Below are 15,290 nucleotides of genomic sequence, written 5' to 3'. Positions count from 1 at the left end.
ACACGAACATTGTGAACTGGTCCACCTCATGATCTCGTATTCTTTAGTACTTAAGCTATATATGAGGAATAAAAATTGAAACATACCGTTTCATTTTCTTTGGGTTGTATTTGACTTGATAGGCCTTTAAGATCAGCTTATCAGGACAGCTGTCAAACTGGTGAGGAATCACCTTCTGAAAATACTGCAGTAGACAATGCTCAAATGAATATGCATCAAGATCATATGGTCTTATCATCAAATTTAATTTCAGACATTTTTATTGGACAAGTAACCCTCAATTTACAACCATTCATTTAGTGAAGAAGTTACTTCATTTTCATACTTACAATCCCATAGTTGGTGAACAAAATTTGGGCTCTTAGCAACTCACATATGAGCCGGGGTGGCGCAGCAGGTAGAGTGCTGTACTGCAGGCCACTGAAGCTGACTGTAGATCTGAAGGTCAGCGGCTCAAATCTCATCACTGGCTCAAGGTTGACTCAGCCTTCCATCCTTCCGAGGTGGGTAAAATGAGGACCCGGATTGTGGGGGCAATAGCCTAGCTCTGTTAAAAAGTGCTATTGCTAACATGTTGTAAGCCGCCCTGAGACTAAGGAGAAGGGCGGCATAAAAATTGAATAAATAAATAAATAAATAAATTTATGACAGTTGCATGTTCTGGGTCATGGGATCACCTTTTGTAACCTTCTTAGCAATAAATAAATAATAATAAAGTCAGTGAGGGATGCCAAATGATTGTATGACTCACTAAATAACTCCTTAATAATTGTAGCAAGAAAGGTTATAAAATTGAGCAAAACTCACATAACAACTGCCTTGCTTGGCAAGATAAATTTTGGGCTCAATTGTGGTTGTAAATCCAGGATTAGCTCTTTCTCAGTTGATTACATTGGACAACAGAGGGATGGTTAATTTCTGGAATGCTTATTGGGAAAAGATTCTTCCAAATATGGCCCATTTGCATTAAACTAAAATTGAATGCACTGAATTCAAATATTTAAAGATTGTGAATTAAAATTTAAGTCCAACGCCTTGATAGGGCAGCTTTTATTATGGGTCATTAAAATATTCTATGTCTGGATGCTTACATGAGCACAAATGCACAGAGAACAAGACGTTTCAGAACAAAGCTTTTTACTAGTTACAATATTAAATCATGCCTACAGGATAGCTTCCAGCTTCAAGGAAAACTTCTCGCATGTTGCTAATACCTGGATAGAACACGTCTTGGCTAATATATGGTGTGCATTAGCTTATGAAACTAGAGCCAGATAGAATGCAGTATTTTAATCATATAAATGAGAACTTATTTAGATGAAGTTAATCTCAGATATTAATGCAATAAAATCATAATTTTTTCTGCCTAAATAATTCTCCATACAATGAAGAAATGTTCAATATTCCAATTTTATAAATTAGGAAGAAACAGCCTAATTAGATTTCAGTTTTTTCTTCCTTCTCTAATTCTATGTTGCAATGAATAAAACATTTTTTGCAGCCGTTTTATTAAATTGTATAATGAAAAAATAAATATACAATATTGTAGGCAGGGAAGGAAGGTATCTTAAAAGTATTATACTTGTTTGTAGTAATTCTATATTTTTGAAGAAAAGATTTCCCATAGAGATGAAATCTGACATATACAGACTAGATTTAGCTCAAAGTGTTCACCTGTTAAGCACAAACAAACCCATGTGGCGATATTACAAATGGGAATATTTTGCAAGTTATTAACTTGATGGGCCTGGAGCTTTGAAATGCATTTGTTCAACTTCGTAAGTTGCCAGTCATCTAGTTCAGGGAACTCCAATTCCTGGGGCACAGATTGATATCGGTTCATAGTCTGTTAGGAACCAGGCTGCACTGCTGGAGGTGAGCAACAGGCAAGCAAGCAAACCTCCATCTGTATTTGCAGCCCCAGGACTAGCATCGCCATTCAGCTCCACCCTCAGTACATGAATAACGTCCCTGCCCCTTTCGATTCAGAGACTGTATTCTCTATCCCTTAAGGGGACCTTTGCACAAAGATCTTATGTTTATCTTAATAAAACTGTTGTTACTTGGACTCCTGTGAAATTACTTGGTGAATTTTTACCATAGCATTTAAGGGCTGACACCAGATGTTTTGTGAAATGTATGTTTGTTTATTTTGGCTGTTGGGCTTTACATATATTCAATTTAACTGTTACTAGGTTTTTTAAAAAATTATTATTATGAGCTGCCAAGAACTTATATATGATTACAGTGGGATGTAAATGAGTGTGTGAAAGACAGATATATGTATTTTATTGGAATATTCCTTCCTATACTTGATTTCATTCACCCGAGGCTTGGGTCTGCCCACTGAGTATTAGAATCTCATGCTCTTCACTGACCAGTAGATCATCGCTGGGCAGCAAAAAGTAGTCAGGAATCCTGTGAAGCTGCTCTTAGCAGATGGCAGTGTATAGATCTTTGAAAGATATCTTGACCACATATTGTTCTCATGGACTCCTAATGTAGTCAAGGAAAGTTTTTGTTGTAGCAAGAGTATTACTACAGGGTGATTGCAAACATACTCCATTCTAAGCCGTGGTTTTTTTAACTGATTGGTGAAAGATGTGACTAAATTTTGAAAAAAAAAGAGACTAGGTTAAAGCCACACAAATTGAATTATGGCCTGACACAGTGCATGGGCCAAGCTTTCGTGTCAGCCTACAAAAGACAATGGAGAAACACTCTATTTGATAACTAATTTTGAAACCATGAAGAGGAGAGAACTCATAGCTCTCTCCCTACTCAGTGGGTCTAAACCAGGGATGGGTTCTGACTTACCTCACTGCCAGTTCACTTCCTGATGTGACGCACAGTCGCTTCACGTGCACATTGCTAAAAATGCAGCTTCTGCACATGTGCAGAAGCAAAAACCAAAAGGTGGTGCTTATGGCTCTGCTGGAAGAGCTGGTTCGAGAGCGTGGCAGGCCTGGGTCATTGCCAGTTCCAGAGACCCAGGTCACCAAATTACTACCAGTTCCATAGAACTGTTCCGAAACGGGAGGAACCCACCTCTAATCTAAACCTATATGATTCTCAGGAATCTCTACATGGTATATAGTATAGATAATCTTTGACTTGCAAACATTCATTTAAGGACTGTTCAAAGTTATGAAAGGCCTCAGGAAAAAAAAACTGATTTGCAACCTGTCCTCACTTTTACAATCACCACACCACTTCGATGTCAAGTGATTTGGAATTTGGAATTTGGGCACTTGGCCCTGACTCACATTTACAATCAGTTAAATCATCCTGCTACCAAATGAGTGTGATTTGCGACCTTCCTAATTGGTTTCTGACAAAAAAAATCAATTAGGAAAGCAGGATTCACTTAACAACCTTGGTAAAAATGCTAGTAAAATCGGGTTTGATTGCATGGTTACTCCTTTTATGATCACCACAACTTATGATAAAAATTTCAGTCCTAACTGTACCCCTAAGTCAAAGATTACCTGTAGGCAGTTAATGGATGTTCTCAATATTTGGCATATTGATATACTGCCAAAAAAGGGGGGGAAAGACATGAAATACCTTGTCTAAATAGAAGAAAGAATAAAATACACAGGTAGGGGGTAGATGACTCATTGCTTCTCCATCTCTCTTACTCTGGACAGTCTGGATGCCTCAGGCTGAAGTTCTGAAACCACTTTCTAAGTCTTTGTAGCCAGAGATTAAAACCAGTGATACTCCCTCATCACATGCAACAACATTGAACATCAGTTCAGAAAAGAGGCAGGCCTTGGGTCTTTTAAGTTTTTCTTCTCTGAAAGTTTGTTGTATTAACACTGAATAATCTTTCTTCTAGTCCCACAATGTATGATAGAACTGACCTGCGACATTCCTTCCATGTCCAGTTGCATCAGTTCAGCTTGGTTGAATTGCAGAAGAGCCATTCCTACACGGAAGATTATTTCCAATCCCTAAAAGACATTACAAAATTTAGATAGACTCCACCTGTAATTGAATTTACTATGGTTTACAATAAAGGTTAAACAATCCTTCCCATGTGAAGGAAATCTAATGCTTTAGTCCCCCCACTACCACCATCCACTTGCACACCATTTAAAATGTTCCTGTTTCTCCTTTAACCAAGTTATAACAAGAATTCTATATTACACTTACAGAAGCAAATTATTTATTTATGCCTCACCAAGCTGGTTTAATACATTGTTTCCTCATTGCTTATTTGACCCCTATGACAATCAATAAGTGTTATACCTCATGATTCTTGACAAATGTATCATTTTCTTTTATGTACAGAGAGCATATGCACCAAAGACAAGTTCCTTGTGTGTGCAATCAAATTTGGCCAATAAAGAATAAAATAATTATATAAGGCAGAACTAGAAGTCAAAATATTGCTAGAACATTCTGTGACAAATAATCTGAACTATTTATTCAGATATTACTTTTGAAAATAGATGAATTCATGGACAGTAAGAATAGCAATGATTATTACCTATGATTGTCTGCCCCCCTCTTCCCACCCAACTAGAAGAAGAAGAAATAGAGTTTTATTGCCAGGGTACAGCAAGATAAGAAAGCTGTTGCCATCATATCCTATTTTTCCTGTGAAAACTTTAACTATCAAATCAGTTATACAGACCACTCAATTTCTTTCCCTTCTGTATTTTTTATTACATGTTTACCTCATACATGAAGATGTCAAATACCCGTGTGGCCACAGACAGAGGAAAAGTAGTGAGGAAGAGTGTAAGAAACCAAGATGATGCATACATAGAAGTGAGAAAGCTTTGGGAGCGGAAGTGGATATTCAGTTCAGGTAGTTGTTCCTGACAGAAACATAAAACATAGTTATGAGAAACTTCAGTTAATATTAATTACTACACAGACATTAAGACATTTCTCAGCAGGATTCTAAAAGTTAAGTAATAGATAGAGCAACAAACATTCCTAATTATTTGCTAAGCTAGTAAACTCTGGCTCTTCTGACTTCTGATGGATTTTAGGAATTCATCTAAAAAGATAGTAGTGCGTATTTAAAATCTAATATTTGGACATTTCTTTACCTGCAGCATGTATTCAAACTGATAGATACAAAGTCCTAATTCGGCCATGGTGGGTTTGAATAATTCCCGTAGTCTATACTCTTGCATCAGCCGTACAAATACACAGAAGGCCTCCTCTTCCGGCATCTAGAAGTAGACAGTGCATGTGCATGAGTCTCTGTCAAACTTCATGAAGGACAAAAACATTCTGTTCAGTAGGCCTGGATTTGTCTTACTAATTTTGGACTCCATTTTTTAAAAGGGAAGCAAATAAAAGGAGAAACCAGGAGACAACTTTAATAGTTCAAATTCTCAAAAAGTGATTAATAATAAAACATATGTTTTTCATTTAAGGGTTCTTTAACTGGGTATGTATTGTGTCTAACTCCCCAACCTGACCTCCTAGGGGCCTTGGCCTATTCGGAATTAGGGCTGAGTGGCTGGATGGAGCGCATTTGGCTGGCTGGCAGGCACTTGCTCAAAGCATGCTGACCCGCTGCTTCTACATGTTGAGCTGCACATATGCATGCTGGCCCATCACTCATGTAAGTCCTTTGGGATTGGGCGGCATAGAAGTCGAATAAATAAATAATAAACAAGGGCTGCCTTTGTACTTGTATGGCCCAGTTCCCCTCTCCCCTTCCAAGCCAGGCCACCAAGCCACAAAAGTTGGGCACTGCTGCTTTAAAAGGAAGCAGTTTATCAAAACTAACAAAACTGTTGCTTCCATTGTTCAGCTCCAATGTATAATAACCCAAGAAAACTTTTTAAAGCCGTATATTTATTTAATATCAATGGTTTTGAAAATAATAAGCATAAATATACATTGGAACTTATTTAACACAACTACATGTCTTAAATAGGATGGCGATTAAGGAAGCAATATATGTGACTGTTTTTGGAATGTTTTTATTAATTCATCTTACATAAGCATGTAATATTTACTCGTCGCAATCAATGCAATGCTTTTAAATCATTGTATTAAAATAAGCGACTGATATCATCTATTTACTGCATATACAACACTGCAATATTTACACCATGTATTATGATTTTATGTCTTTTTTTCATGCTGTCCTTGAAAAGCATGCACATCCAAAACATAGCAGACCTGAATAATTTTCTACAAAGGCACTTGGCTTTTTTTCTCAAATTTGAGTACCTACCCTCTCTTCCTTGCTGACTACATTAATACATAACCACACAGTTTCTTGGAAACAGTAGTAAAATATCTTCCCACATCTTTGTCAGGGACGTTTTTGTAATTCCTAATTTATTGATAAATGCCCTGAAAATCCAGCTCTTAAATCAGACACAAACCCACCAGTTTTCCAATAAATGCAGGCAATTATATTAGAGTTCATTATAGGTTATATTTTTTCTAGTATAGACTGAAAAACAATAGGTGTCACCTATTACAAGCTGACTATCAAGGATCTGTAATCCTATGTAAAAAAAAATGGCATTTCACTGTGAGGGAAGATCTAAAGTCTTCCTTTTAAAGCAAGACTGCAGAACAAACCAATCAAACCTCTTCTAAAGGTTAGAATAAGCTCTTGCCCTTTTTCATTTCAAGCCAGTAAAAATAAGTGTGAAACAAACATATGAAATTGAAACAGCTTGGCCTCAACAGTTTATTGAAATAGCATTATTAAAACCATATATTGAATGTGCAATGTGAACTGATCTACAGAGATTGACTATTTAAATTCCTCGCAAAGCAGAGTACTTAGGGACCTGCTTCTAAGCAAACTTTTTGAATAATTAAAAGCTTCTAAGTACGTTTGTACTGACAAAAAATTATTTCTACATAAGACAAGAATTAAGTTTGGTTCCTATTTTTAAATAATAAATTCATGCTAATATTATAGTTTGAGAAACTAGATGAAAATCGAAGCCATCCACTCTTAGCCATGGAAACTGAGGAGGTGATATTGGACCAGTTACTCCCCAGCCTTTGCAAGGTACCTAGTTGTTTTGGGAACTAATTGGAGGAGCAGTGATTAGGTTCTGCTCTGAGTTTCTGAAAGAAATGTGGGATTAATTAAATAAAATGCATAAAAATAAATTACAAACTACAGAGCTGTAATATTATCTAAGATAATGAACTGATCTAAACATTCCTAATATCTTCTTTCTTCCCTTCCCCCCCTCCCTCCCCACTCATATAAGGTGACTCTGGATGGCATATATTAACATTTTGCATCCCATAAATCCCTCTCCATCCCCAGTAACAGTAATCACACAATCACATAGCCACCTTGACTGTATTAAGCTGGAGGCCCCAGGCTGACAAACAGAACTATGTTTTCATGGCCTTCCGGAAGAAATAAGGTAAGAGTCAATCTATATTGAGGGAAATGGTGTTCCGAAGGGAGGGAGCCATCACAGAGAAGGACCTTTCCCCCGTCACACTAGATGAACTTTCCTAAGAGTTGAGATCCCTCAATATACTTGCCTTCTACTCTGGTGGACTAGGTAGAGGTAACTGAGGAAGCAGTCCTTTCAATAACTTGGCCCTAATTAAAGGTGACAACCAGCACCATGAATTGTACCCAGAGGAAAATAAGTAGCCATGTACCTCCCATGAAAGATGTGACACATGTGTAAATCTTAACTTGTGCCAACATATGCAGGCCCCAACATTTTGAACCAAATAGGCTCTTCAAGGGCAGCTCCATATAGAGTACATTACAGTAGCCCAAACTGGAGAGGACCAGGGCATGGGTGAAGAGGACACATTGTTCCAGGAATTGGCATAACTGGGGCACAATTTGCAGTTATACAAAGCGCCTTCTCACAATGATTGCCACATGTTCCTTTAGATTTCTAATGATGTCGCACAAACCTGCATGAGTAGTAGTCCCACGATGAATGCACTACCTTGGCAGTATCCAACCTCACGGTCTACTAAAGAATAAGCCTGAAAGATAAGAATTGTAAGCCAGAAAAAAATTTATAGCTCACAATTTAGACATCAATTTACCTGAAAGAGCTAAAGCAAGATATACACAACTATATTTTAAAAGATGCAAAGATTTTTGTGATGTCTTAAACTTCAGTCAATGTATTATTCAACAAAGCTTCATAAATCACAGTTCTTTTTGTAAGATGTATTAACTTAGCCATAGATTTTTTTTTCTCACCACAACAATTTTTTGAATATTAACTATAGAAAAGTAATGAATCTGGAACTTGATTATCCGAGAAATTTGATTTAATGTGAAGATACGTGATTGGCGATATGGTAGGAAGGAATTAAGATCAATATTTTAGAAAACAAAGATAATAGACCCCAGCCTCTGGCGACTGAATCTGTGGGATGGTTGTAGTGTACCTGAATGAATGATTTTTAAATGTTTAACTTTTTAGAATATTTAAAACTAATTATTTATGTTAATTGGATTTTGAGGTATTTATATATTGTGTTTCCTATTCATATGTTGTGAGCCGCCCCAAATCCACGGAGAGGGGCGGCATACAAGTCCAATAAATAAATAATGGAAAATATTGTGGAATTAAGTAGCAGGTTTAACTGAAAAAAGGTGCCACATATTTTAACTGAGGGATGCATTTCAGGCAACTCCTGGGGAATTTAAGAATTTATGTATTCTTCCAATGTGAGACACTCTGCATGGTATGCCTGTGTGTATGTTTTCTTTTTAATAAGGGTTTTTTTAAATGACTTTCAATTATTAGATTTGTTTTATATTGTGTTATTATTGTTGTGAGCCGCCCCGAGTCTGCGGAGAGGGGCAGCATACAAATCTAATAAATTGAATTGAATTGAATATAAGTTAGCTTTTTCTGGCGCATTCAAGTCAACTTTGACTTCTGGTGACATGAATAGGATATATAAGGAACAAGATTATATTGTCAAAATTGTAATAAAAGTTTAAAAACATGTTTTGATTTTATAGGGTTTAACAGCAATTAGTTGCTCCACTTCAGTTTATTTTCCTTATGTTTTTATCGTGCCCTTTGTTTTAGAGTCTCAGGATGTTTCCCATTCACTCTTGAAATCTGAGATATATCCAAAAGAAGAAAATATTTGTAGCTTAGGATTGAACTGTGGGATGTTTGGTGCTCTCTGAGCTTGGTTGTTTTCTTGCAGATATTTCATTTTCAAACTCGGCAATATCATCAGTCCTATTAGAGAATAGAGTTTGTTCACATTTTATATACTAGAGGCCTGCCCTGTCAGTGTTGGTGGAGGGATCTTGGTGGTTCCTTGATTGGGTTACTACAAGGTTCGACAAACCCAGGCGCCTGGTCGCCAGTGGCGCCTAGAAAATGTTGTCTGGCGCCTAGAAAATGTTGCCTGCTGTACTGTATGTCAGCGTTTCCCAACCGGTGTGCCGCCTGGGCAGGGCGCTGCGGTGCCTCTGACCTCTCCGCTCCTGCCCGATGCCGCGGTTTCTGGCGCTCTCCTGCTGGGTCCCAAAGAAGGCAGGCAGGAAGGAGAGCTCCATTCTTCGCGCCTTTTTCCCGCCTTCCTTCTTTGGGGCCCAGCAGGAGAGCGCCAGAAACCGCGGCATCGAGCAGGAACCGGGAGGTCGGAGGCACCGGCACGGCAGCGCCCGCCCAGCTGAAGGTTCCCTGTCGTCATCGGCAAGTGTCCTTTGGGGCCCGGCGGGAGGGCACTGGCGGTGGGAGCGGGGGGGGGGGCCGCGGCTGCAGCGGCACAGGCAGTCGCGGGGAGATGGCGGGGGGAGCGGGGGGCGGCTAAAGCGGCCCCGGGCACCGTTCCCTGTACGCTTTTCCAGGGGCGCGCAGGGAGCCGCGGCCACCCGCCCGCCTACCGGATTTCCCTCCGCGCGGCTGGGGAGGTGGATTCGCCGCCCCCGCCAGCCCGATCTCCCTCCAGTGGCTGGTGACGTAGTTCTACCGCCCTCGCCAGCCTGATCTCCCTCCGTGGGGGGGTGGGGGGGCGACGAACCGACGACCGGGGGCTGTCCATCCGTGTTGGGTGGTGCAGGGCAGGCACAGGCAGCCCCAGGGGAGAACAAGGGAGGGAGAGAAAGGAAAGAGAGAGTAAGGGAGGGAGAGAAAATTGAATGAAGGAGGGAGAGAAAGAAAGAGTAAGAAGCAGAAAGGATAGAGAAAAAGGAAGAGAAAGGGAGGGGGAGAAAGGAAAGAGGGAGGAAGGGGGGGAGAGAAAATTGAATGCAGGAGGGAGAGAAAGAAAGAGTAAGAAGTAGAAAGGATAGAGATAAAGGAAGAGAAAGAGGGGGAGAAAGGAAAGAGGGAGGGAGGCGGGAGAGAAAATTGAATGAAGGAGGGAGAGAAAGAAAGAGTAAGAAGTAGAAAGGATAGAGAAAAAGGAAGAGAAAGGGAGGGGGAGAAAGGAAAGAGGGAGGAAGGGGGAGAGAAAGAAGATATGAAGGAGGGAGAAAAAGAAAGAGAGATAGGAAGGAAAGAGGGAGAGAAAGGAATGAGAGAGAAAGGGAGGGAGAGAAAGGGAATGAAAGAGGGAGAAGGGGTGAGAGATAGAAAGGATAGACAGAAAGGGAGAGAAAGGAAAGAGAGAAAGGGAGGGAGAGGAAGGAAAGAGATGAGAGAGGAAGGAGGAGACAGAAAGAGAGGAAGGAAGGAAGAGAGAAAGAAAGAGGGATGGAGAGAGAAAGGAAGGAAGAGAGAGAAAGAGGGAGGGAGAGAGAAATAGAGCGAAAGGGAGGAAGAGAGATTTTTTTGGTCCAAACTTTTTTTAGCGCCCCCCCCCCCATGTTCCCCAGGATTTTGAAAATATGAAAAATGTGCCGCGGCTCCAAAAAGGTTGGGAAACACTGCTGTATGTGTATACAGTATATTTTTCCCGCCTTGTGTTTACGCCCAGAAATGGTACATCTTGGCTTCCGTAGCTCCGCCCATCAACCTCGGAGCGAGCTGCTTTCCCAGCGTTCCCTGCGCTTGCGTGCGTCTCTCCCTCCCCCCCTTGCCTCCATTCCGCCTCCTACTCGAACCCCTTCACTCCCCCCCACCGCACACAGACGCTCCGATCTTGGCCGCTCACCCGCCTTCGGAGAGAAGCGGAAGCCCCTCCCCTCCCGGCGTGAGGTTTTGTTCATTCCTCCTCCGGCCGCGTGCGCGGTGACTTCCGACCAGTAACCCCTCCTCCCCCCTCCCCCCCTCACCCGCGTCCCCGGCCCGGTCTCCCTTTCCTTCTTCTCTGTTTCGGTTTCTGACTAACGGTCTCCCCTCGGATCCCGACGGGAGTACAGCAGAGCCGGCTCGGCGGAGCCAGGCCTGCGCCGGGGGGGAGGGGGTGAAAGCGATGTCAGGTGGAGACTCGGCAAAAAACCAAGTTTGCTTAAAAAAAATTCTGGCTCCTAAATTTTTTGGCTGGCTCTTAGATTCTGAACAACTTTGTCGACCCCTGGGTTACTATTTTGTTTCTTGATTGTTGGTCTAATCTTAATCTTGGTGTTAATCTCTCCTCATCTGGGTATTGATTACTGATAAGGAAATGTTTGATCTTTTTACTTCCTTTTTGGCAGTTTGTCTCTTTTCAGTGGTATGTAGATGTTGTTTATGTCTAAGTTCCTGTTGATGGCTAATTTGTTTGAATGCCAGGCTTCCACTATAATTCAAAAAACCACTTTTTTAATGGAAGCAACTGTAATAATGATAAATACAGAATGTAATCTCTTAATTTTTTTGTACTTGTTCCTCTGCTCTGATTACAGACACATTTCTATAATAGCAGTAGCATTTATCGTTATCTACCAACTCACAGTGATTTATAGCTCTCTCTGGATGATTTATAATGTCAGCATATTGGCCCCAACAATCTAGGCCCTCGTATTACGGACCTTGGAAGGACAGAAGGCTGAGTAAACCTTGAGCCCCATCAGGATAGAATTCCAGGCTGTGGGCGTAGTTTGCCTCCAATACTGCATTCTAATCTGAGCCACCAGGGTTCCTATAAAATTCTGGGAAACCTTTATGGACTTCTGCTGACACCAGGACTGAAATTTTAACTATTTGTGGAGTTTCATATGGATAAGGAATGGTTTATAGGAAGATGAGGAATTTGCATGTAGTCTTATAGGGGATGAAGAATTACTAAATTTGTACTGTGATGAAGATCAGAAGTCATTTCTTTTCTTCTTCTTTCCCCCTCATTTCTTATATTTTCTATGCTTTCTTTTCCTTTCTCAGTTTAGTTTATACTATCATTTATTTATTTTTAAAAACCTTTCAGTATTGATATAATTTAAAAAATAAAGACTCTTCCAATTATATATTTATTACATAAATAGTATTTACAAGACTACTACCGATATTGATTTATTATGAAAAATCTACAATAATACTATGGCTAATGAGGGACAATGATAAAGAGAAGAGTGAAGAAGAAAATACTTGGTAATACAGGAGACTGTAAATATTCAGGTATAGATTGCATACATTAGACACAACAAAGAAGGAAAAATTTCTGGATGTTCTAAATAATGGTAATCAAAGGGGAAGTAACTTAATCCTTAATGATACCTAACACCAATTATTCAGTGTGAATATTATTGAACCGCCTGAAATTAGTTATACACTGAGGTGTAAATGAAATATTGCCATGAAAATTCAAGAATCACATGAGAAGGGGAACTGGTAAAAAGGAAACAGAGACCATAGAAAGAGTTTTACTAAAATAAATGGGGACAGTTCACGTGTATCTGTGTCCAACCACAGAAGGCCACCACAGAAGGTCAAAGGGTGATTTGGGGCCATTCTTTTAACCCAGACTAACTCACAGAGCTGTTATGAAAAATCAAAGAAGAGTGAAGCTATTTCATTTATAGAAACCAGTCAATTTGTTAATTATGTAACTGTGAATATCTAAAACCAAAATGAAATGGGAGAGTGATAGGTCTTCGGAAATTTTCATCAGGCTTATTAGTTAAACAAAAGCCAAGGACACTGTGAGAGGATTCTGGGAATTCCACAAATTCCAGCACTCCTGGAGGGCCCTACTTTTGAAAAGATTAATTTTATAGTATGTCAGAAATATCAAAGAGATGAACTATTTGTAGCTATTACACAACAATTCATTTCCTAAATCAATCTTGCATTTGATCTTCACTGCATATATAGTCTTACATAGAAAAATAATTTATTAGAATATTATTTTTCCAATTAAAATTCATTGCAGTTAACATGCAAAGCAGTTTTAGTATGATCTGCAAAGATAATTATCGACCTAGAAATATTATTAACATCAATCAAGGAGATGCCAAATGAAGAAAGCTGACATTCTAAGTAACAAAAACTTATTTAAGTTGAGATGCTGATATTAATTTCATGAAATAGACCTCTATTACATATAAAGAGATATATATTTTAGGTAATTTTGACAAAAAAGTGTTGTGTTAAACTTGCCTTCATAACATTGAAGAGAACCTCTTGGCCCAGACTGTCTTGCCCCTTGAAGAACTCATGTTCAGGGTATGTTCTGGCAATGTCTCTTCTGATTAACTTTTCACAAGGAGAAGACATTTTCAGCAACTCTGAATACTGATTCTTCACAGGCATGTCTGTGGCACTGCACAAGAGCTGCCAAACAATTGCTCGGAAATGGTGAGGAATTCCTTTCCTTATGAGTTCCTAAGCAATGGAGGAAAAAAGACTACAAGATACTTTAAGTGATATTATGCAAAGCTGGTTCACACTTCATGTATTTTCCATATTTCTGTAAAGGGATATGGCCAATTTTAAACCCTTGATGTAAACCAAGAGGAATACAGGGTACAATGCTGTCATTGCATCCAAAATTACTACACATCAAGAAGCACAGATACAAAAAGGGGACATCTGTATCATTGGAGATTATAATGCAGTGAGTGACATCAAAAAAGATTTTAAATCTATGAAAAAACCCCCGAAAGATAGGAAAACACTACCATCAGAATTCCAGGAAATAGCAAGGGAATATAGACTGGTAGATATTTGGAGAGAAAGACACCCATCTGCCCGGGAATATACCTTTTATTCACCACCTCAAAAGTCGTGGACCCGAATAGATATGATTTGGACAGACCAAAATTTTGGGAAGTGAATTCATGAAATTGAAATAGGCCCAAATATTTGGGCAGACCATCAACCAATATTGATGAAAATTAAAATACCGACCCCAGGACAACACCGGTGGTCCATAAATCAACTGTTATTTCAAGATCAGGATTATATTAAACATATCAAACAAGAACTCAACCTATTCTTAAGAGATAATTGGAACACTGACACCACCATTCAGAATATTTGGGACACAACAAAAGCGTTTATGAGAGGCATAACTATAGCTTACTTAGCAAAAAAAAAAGAAATATAAAGATAGGAAACTAAACGAACTTAAGAGTAAACTAAAACACTCAGAAATAGAAGCTCAAAAAGACCTCCAAAATGAAAAAATAAGAGAAGAGATAGACACAATAAAACACAACATTAATCTAATAATACAAGATGAAATTGTCATAAAATTAAGGAAGACCAATCAATACCAATTCGAAAACGCAAATAAAATAGGCAGATGGCTTGCTTACAAACTGAAAAAGCAGGAAGAAGAGCGATACATACAAACCTTAGAAGATAAAAATGGGGAACTACAACATATACTGGGGGGGAAAAAGAACATAGCAGTTGAATATTATGCCCATCTATATCAAAAGGAAGAAACAAATCAAACCCAACTAAATAAATATTTAGAGGAAGCGAAAATACAGAAGATACCAGAATTAGACGAAACCATACTAAATAAAGAAATAACCAAATCAGAAGTGGAATACGCAATAGCTAAACAAAAGAATAGTAAAACCCCAGGTACAGATGGGATACCGGCCGAATTCTATAAAGAACTAAAGGAGTCCTTACTAGAAATCCTAGTAATAATATTTAATGAAGTATTAGAAAAAGGTTTGTTACCGACATCTTGGACACAAGCCTTAATAAGTCTAATCCCGAAAGATCCCGAAAAAAAAAAGCACATACAAAACTATCGGCCAATATCCCTCCTCAATGTTGACTATAAAATCTTCATGACAATAATAGCTGAAAGACTTAAACCAATTCTAAACAAAACAATAAAGGAAGATCAAAATGGTTTCCTCCCAGGTAGATACATAAGAAACAACACAAGAATAATTCTCAATACTTTAGAATACTATGAGACACACTCAGAAAAACAATTAGCACTAATATTTTTGGACGCCCAAAAGGCCTTTGATAACCTAAGATGGGAGTTTATTCTTGAAT

At 39.0% G+C, this 15,290-nt stretch overlaps 1 protein-coding gene across 3 annotated transcripts in view; it reads right to left on the bottom strand.

Moving 5' to 3' along the window:
• Nucleotides 1-15,290, bottom strand: part of EVI5L (ecotropic viral integration site 5 like) — a 65,569-nt gene that overhangs the window by 29,695 nt on the left and 20,584 nt on the right. For all 3 annotated transcript variants that reach the window (XM_070739543.1, XM_070739544.1, XM_070739542.1), the window contains exons 4-9: nucleotides 13,422-13,646; nucleotides 7,894-7,968; nucleotides 5,067-5,192; nucleotides 4,686-4,829; nucleotides 3,867-3,956; nucleotides 87-184 (exon numbers count right to left, since the gene is read on the bottom strand). In XM_070739543.1, coding sequence (XP_070595644.1) covers nucleotides 87-184; nucleotides 3,867-3,956; nucleotides 4,686-4,829; nucleotides 5,067-5,192; nucleotides 7,894-7,968; nucleotides 13,422-13,646 — 758 coding nt within the window. The remainder of the gene's footprint in view (nucleotides 1-86; nucleotides 185-3,866; nucleotides 3,957-4,685; nucleotides 4,830-5,066; nucleotides 5,193-7,893; nucleotides 7,969-13,421; nucleotides 13,647-15,290) is intronic.

Source organism: Erythrolamprus reginae, chromosome 2, assembly GCF_031021105.1.
Source record: "Erythrolamprus reginae isolate rEryReg1 chromosome 2, rEryReg1.hap1, whole genome shotgun sequence".
Classification (NCBI taxonomy): domain Eukaryota; kingdom Metazoa; phylum Chordata; class Lepidosauria; order Squamata; family Dipsadidae; genus Erythrolamprus; species Erythrolamprus reginae.
This window is presented reverse-complemented; position numbering and strand designations above follow the sequence as displayed.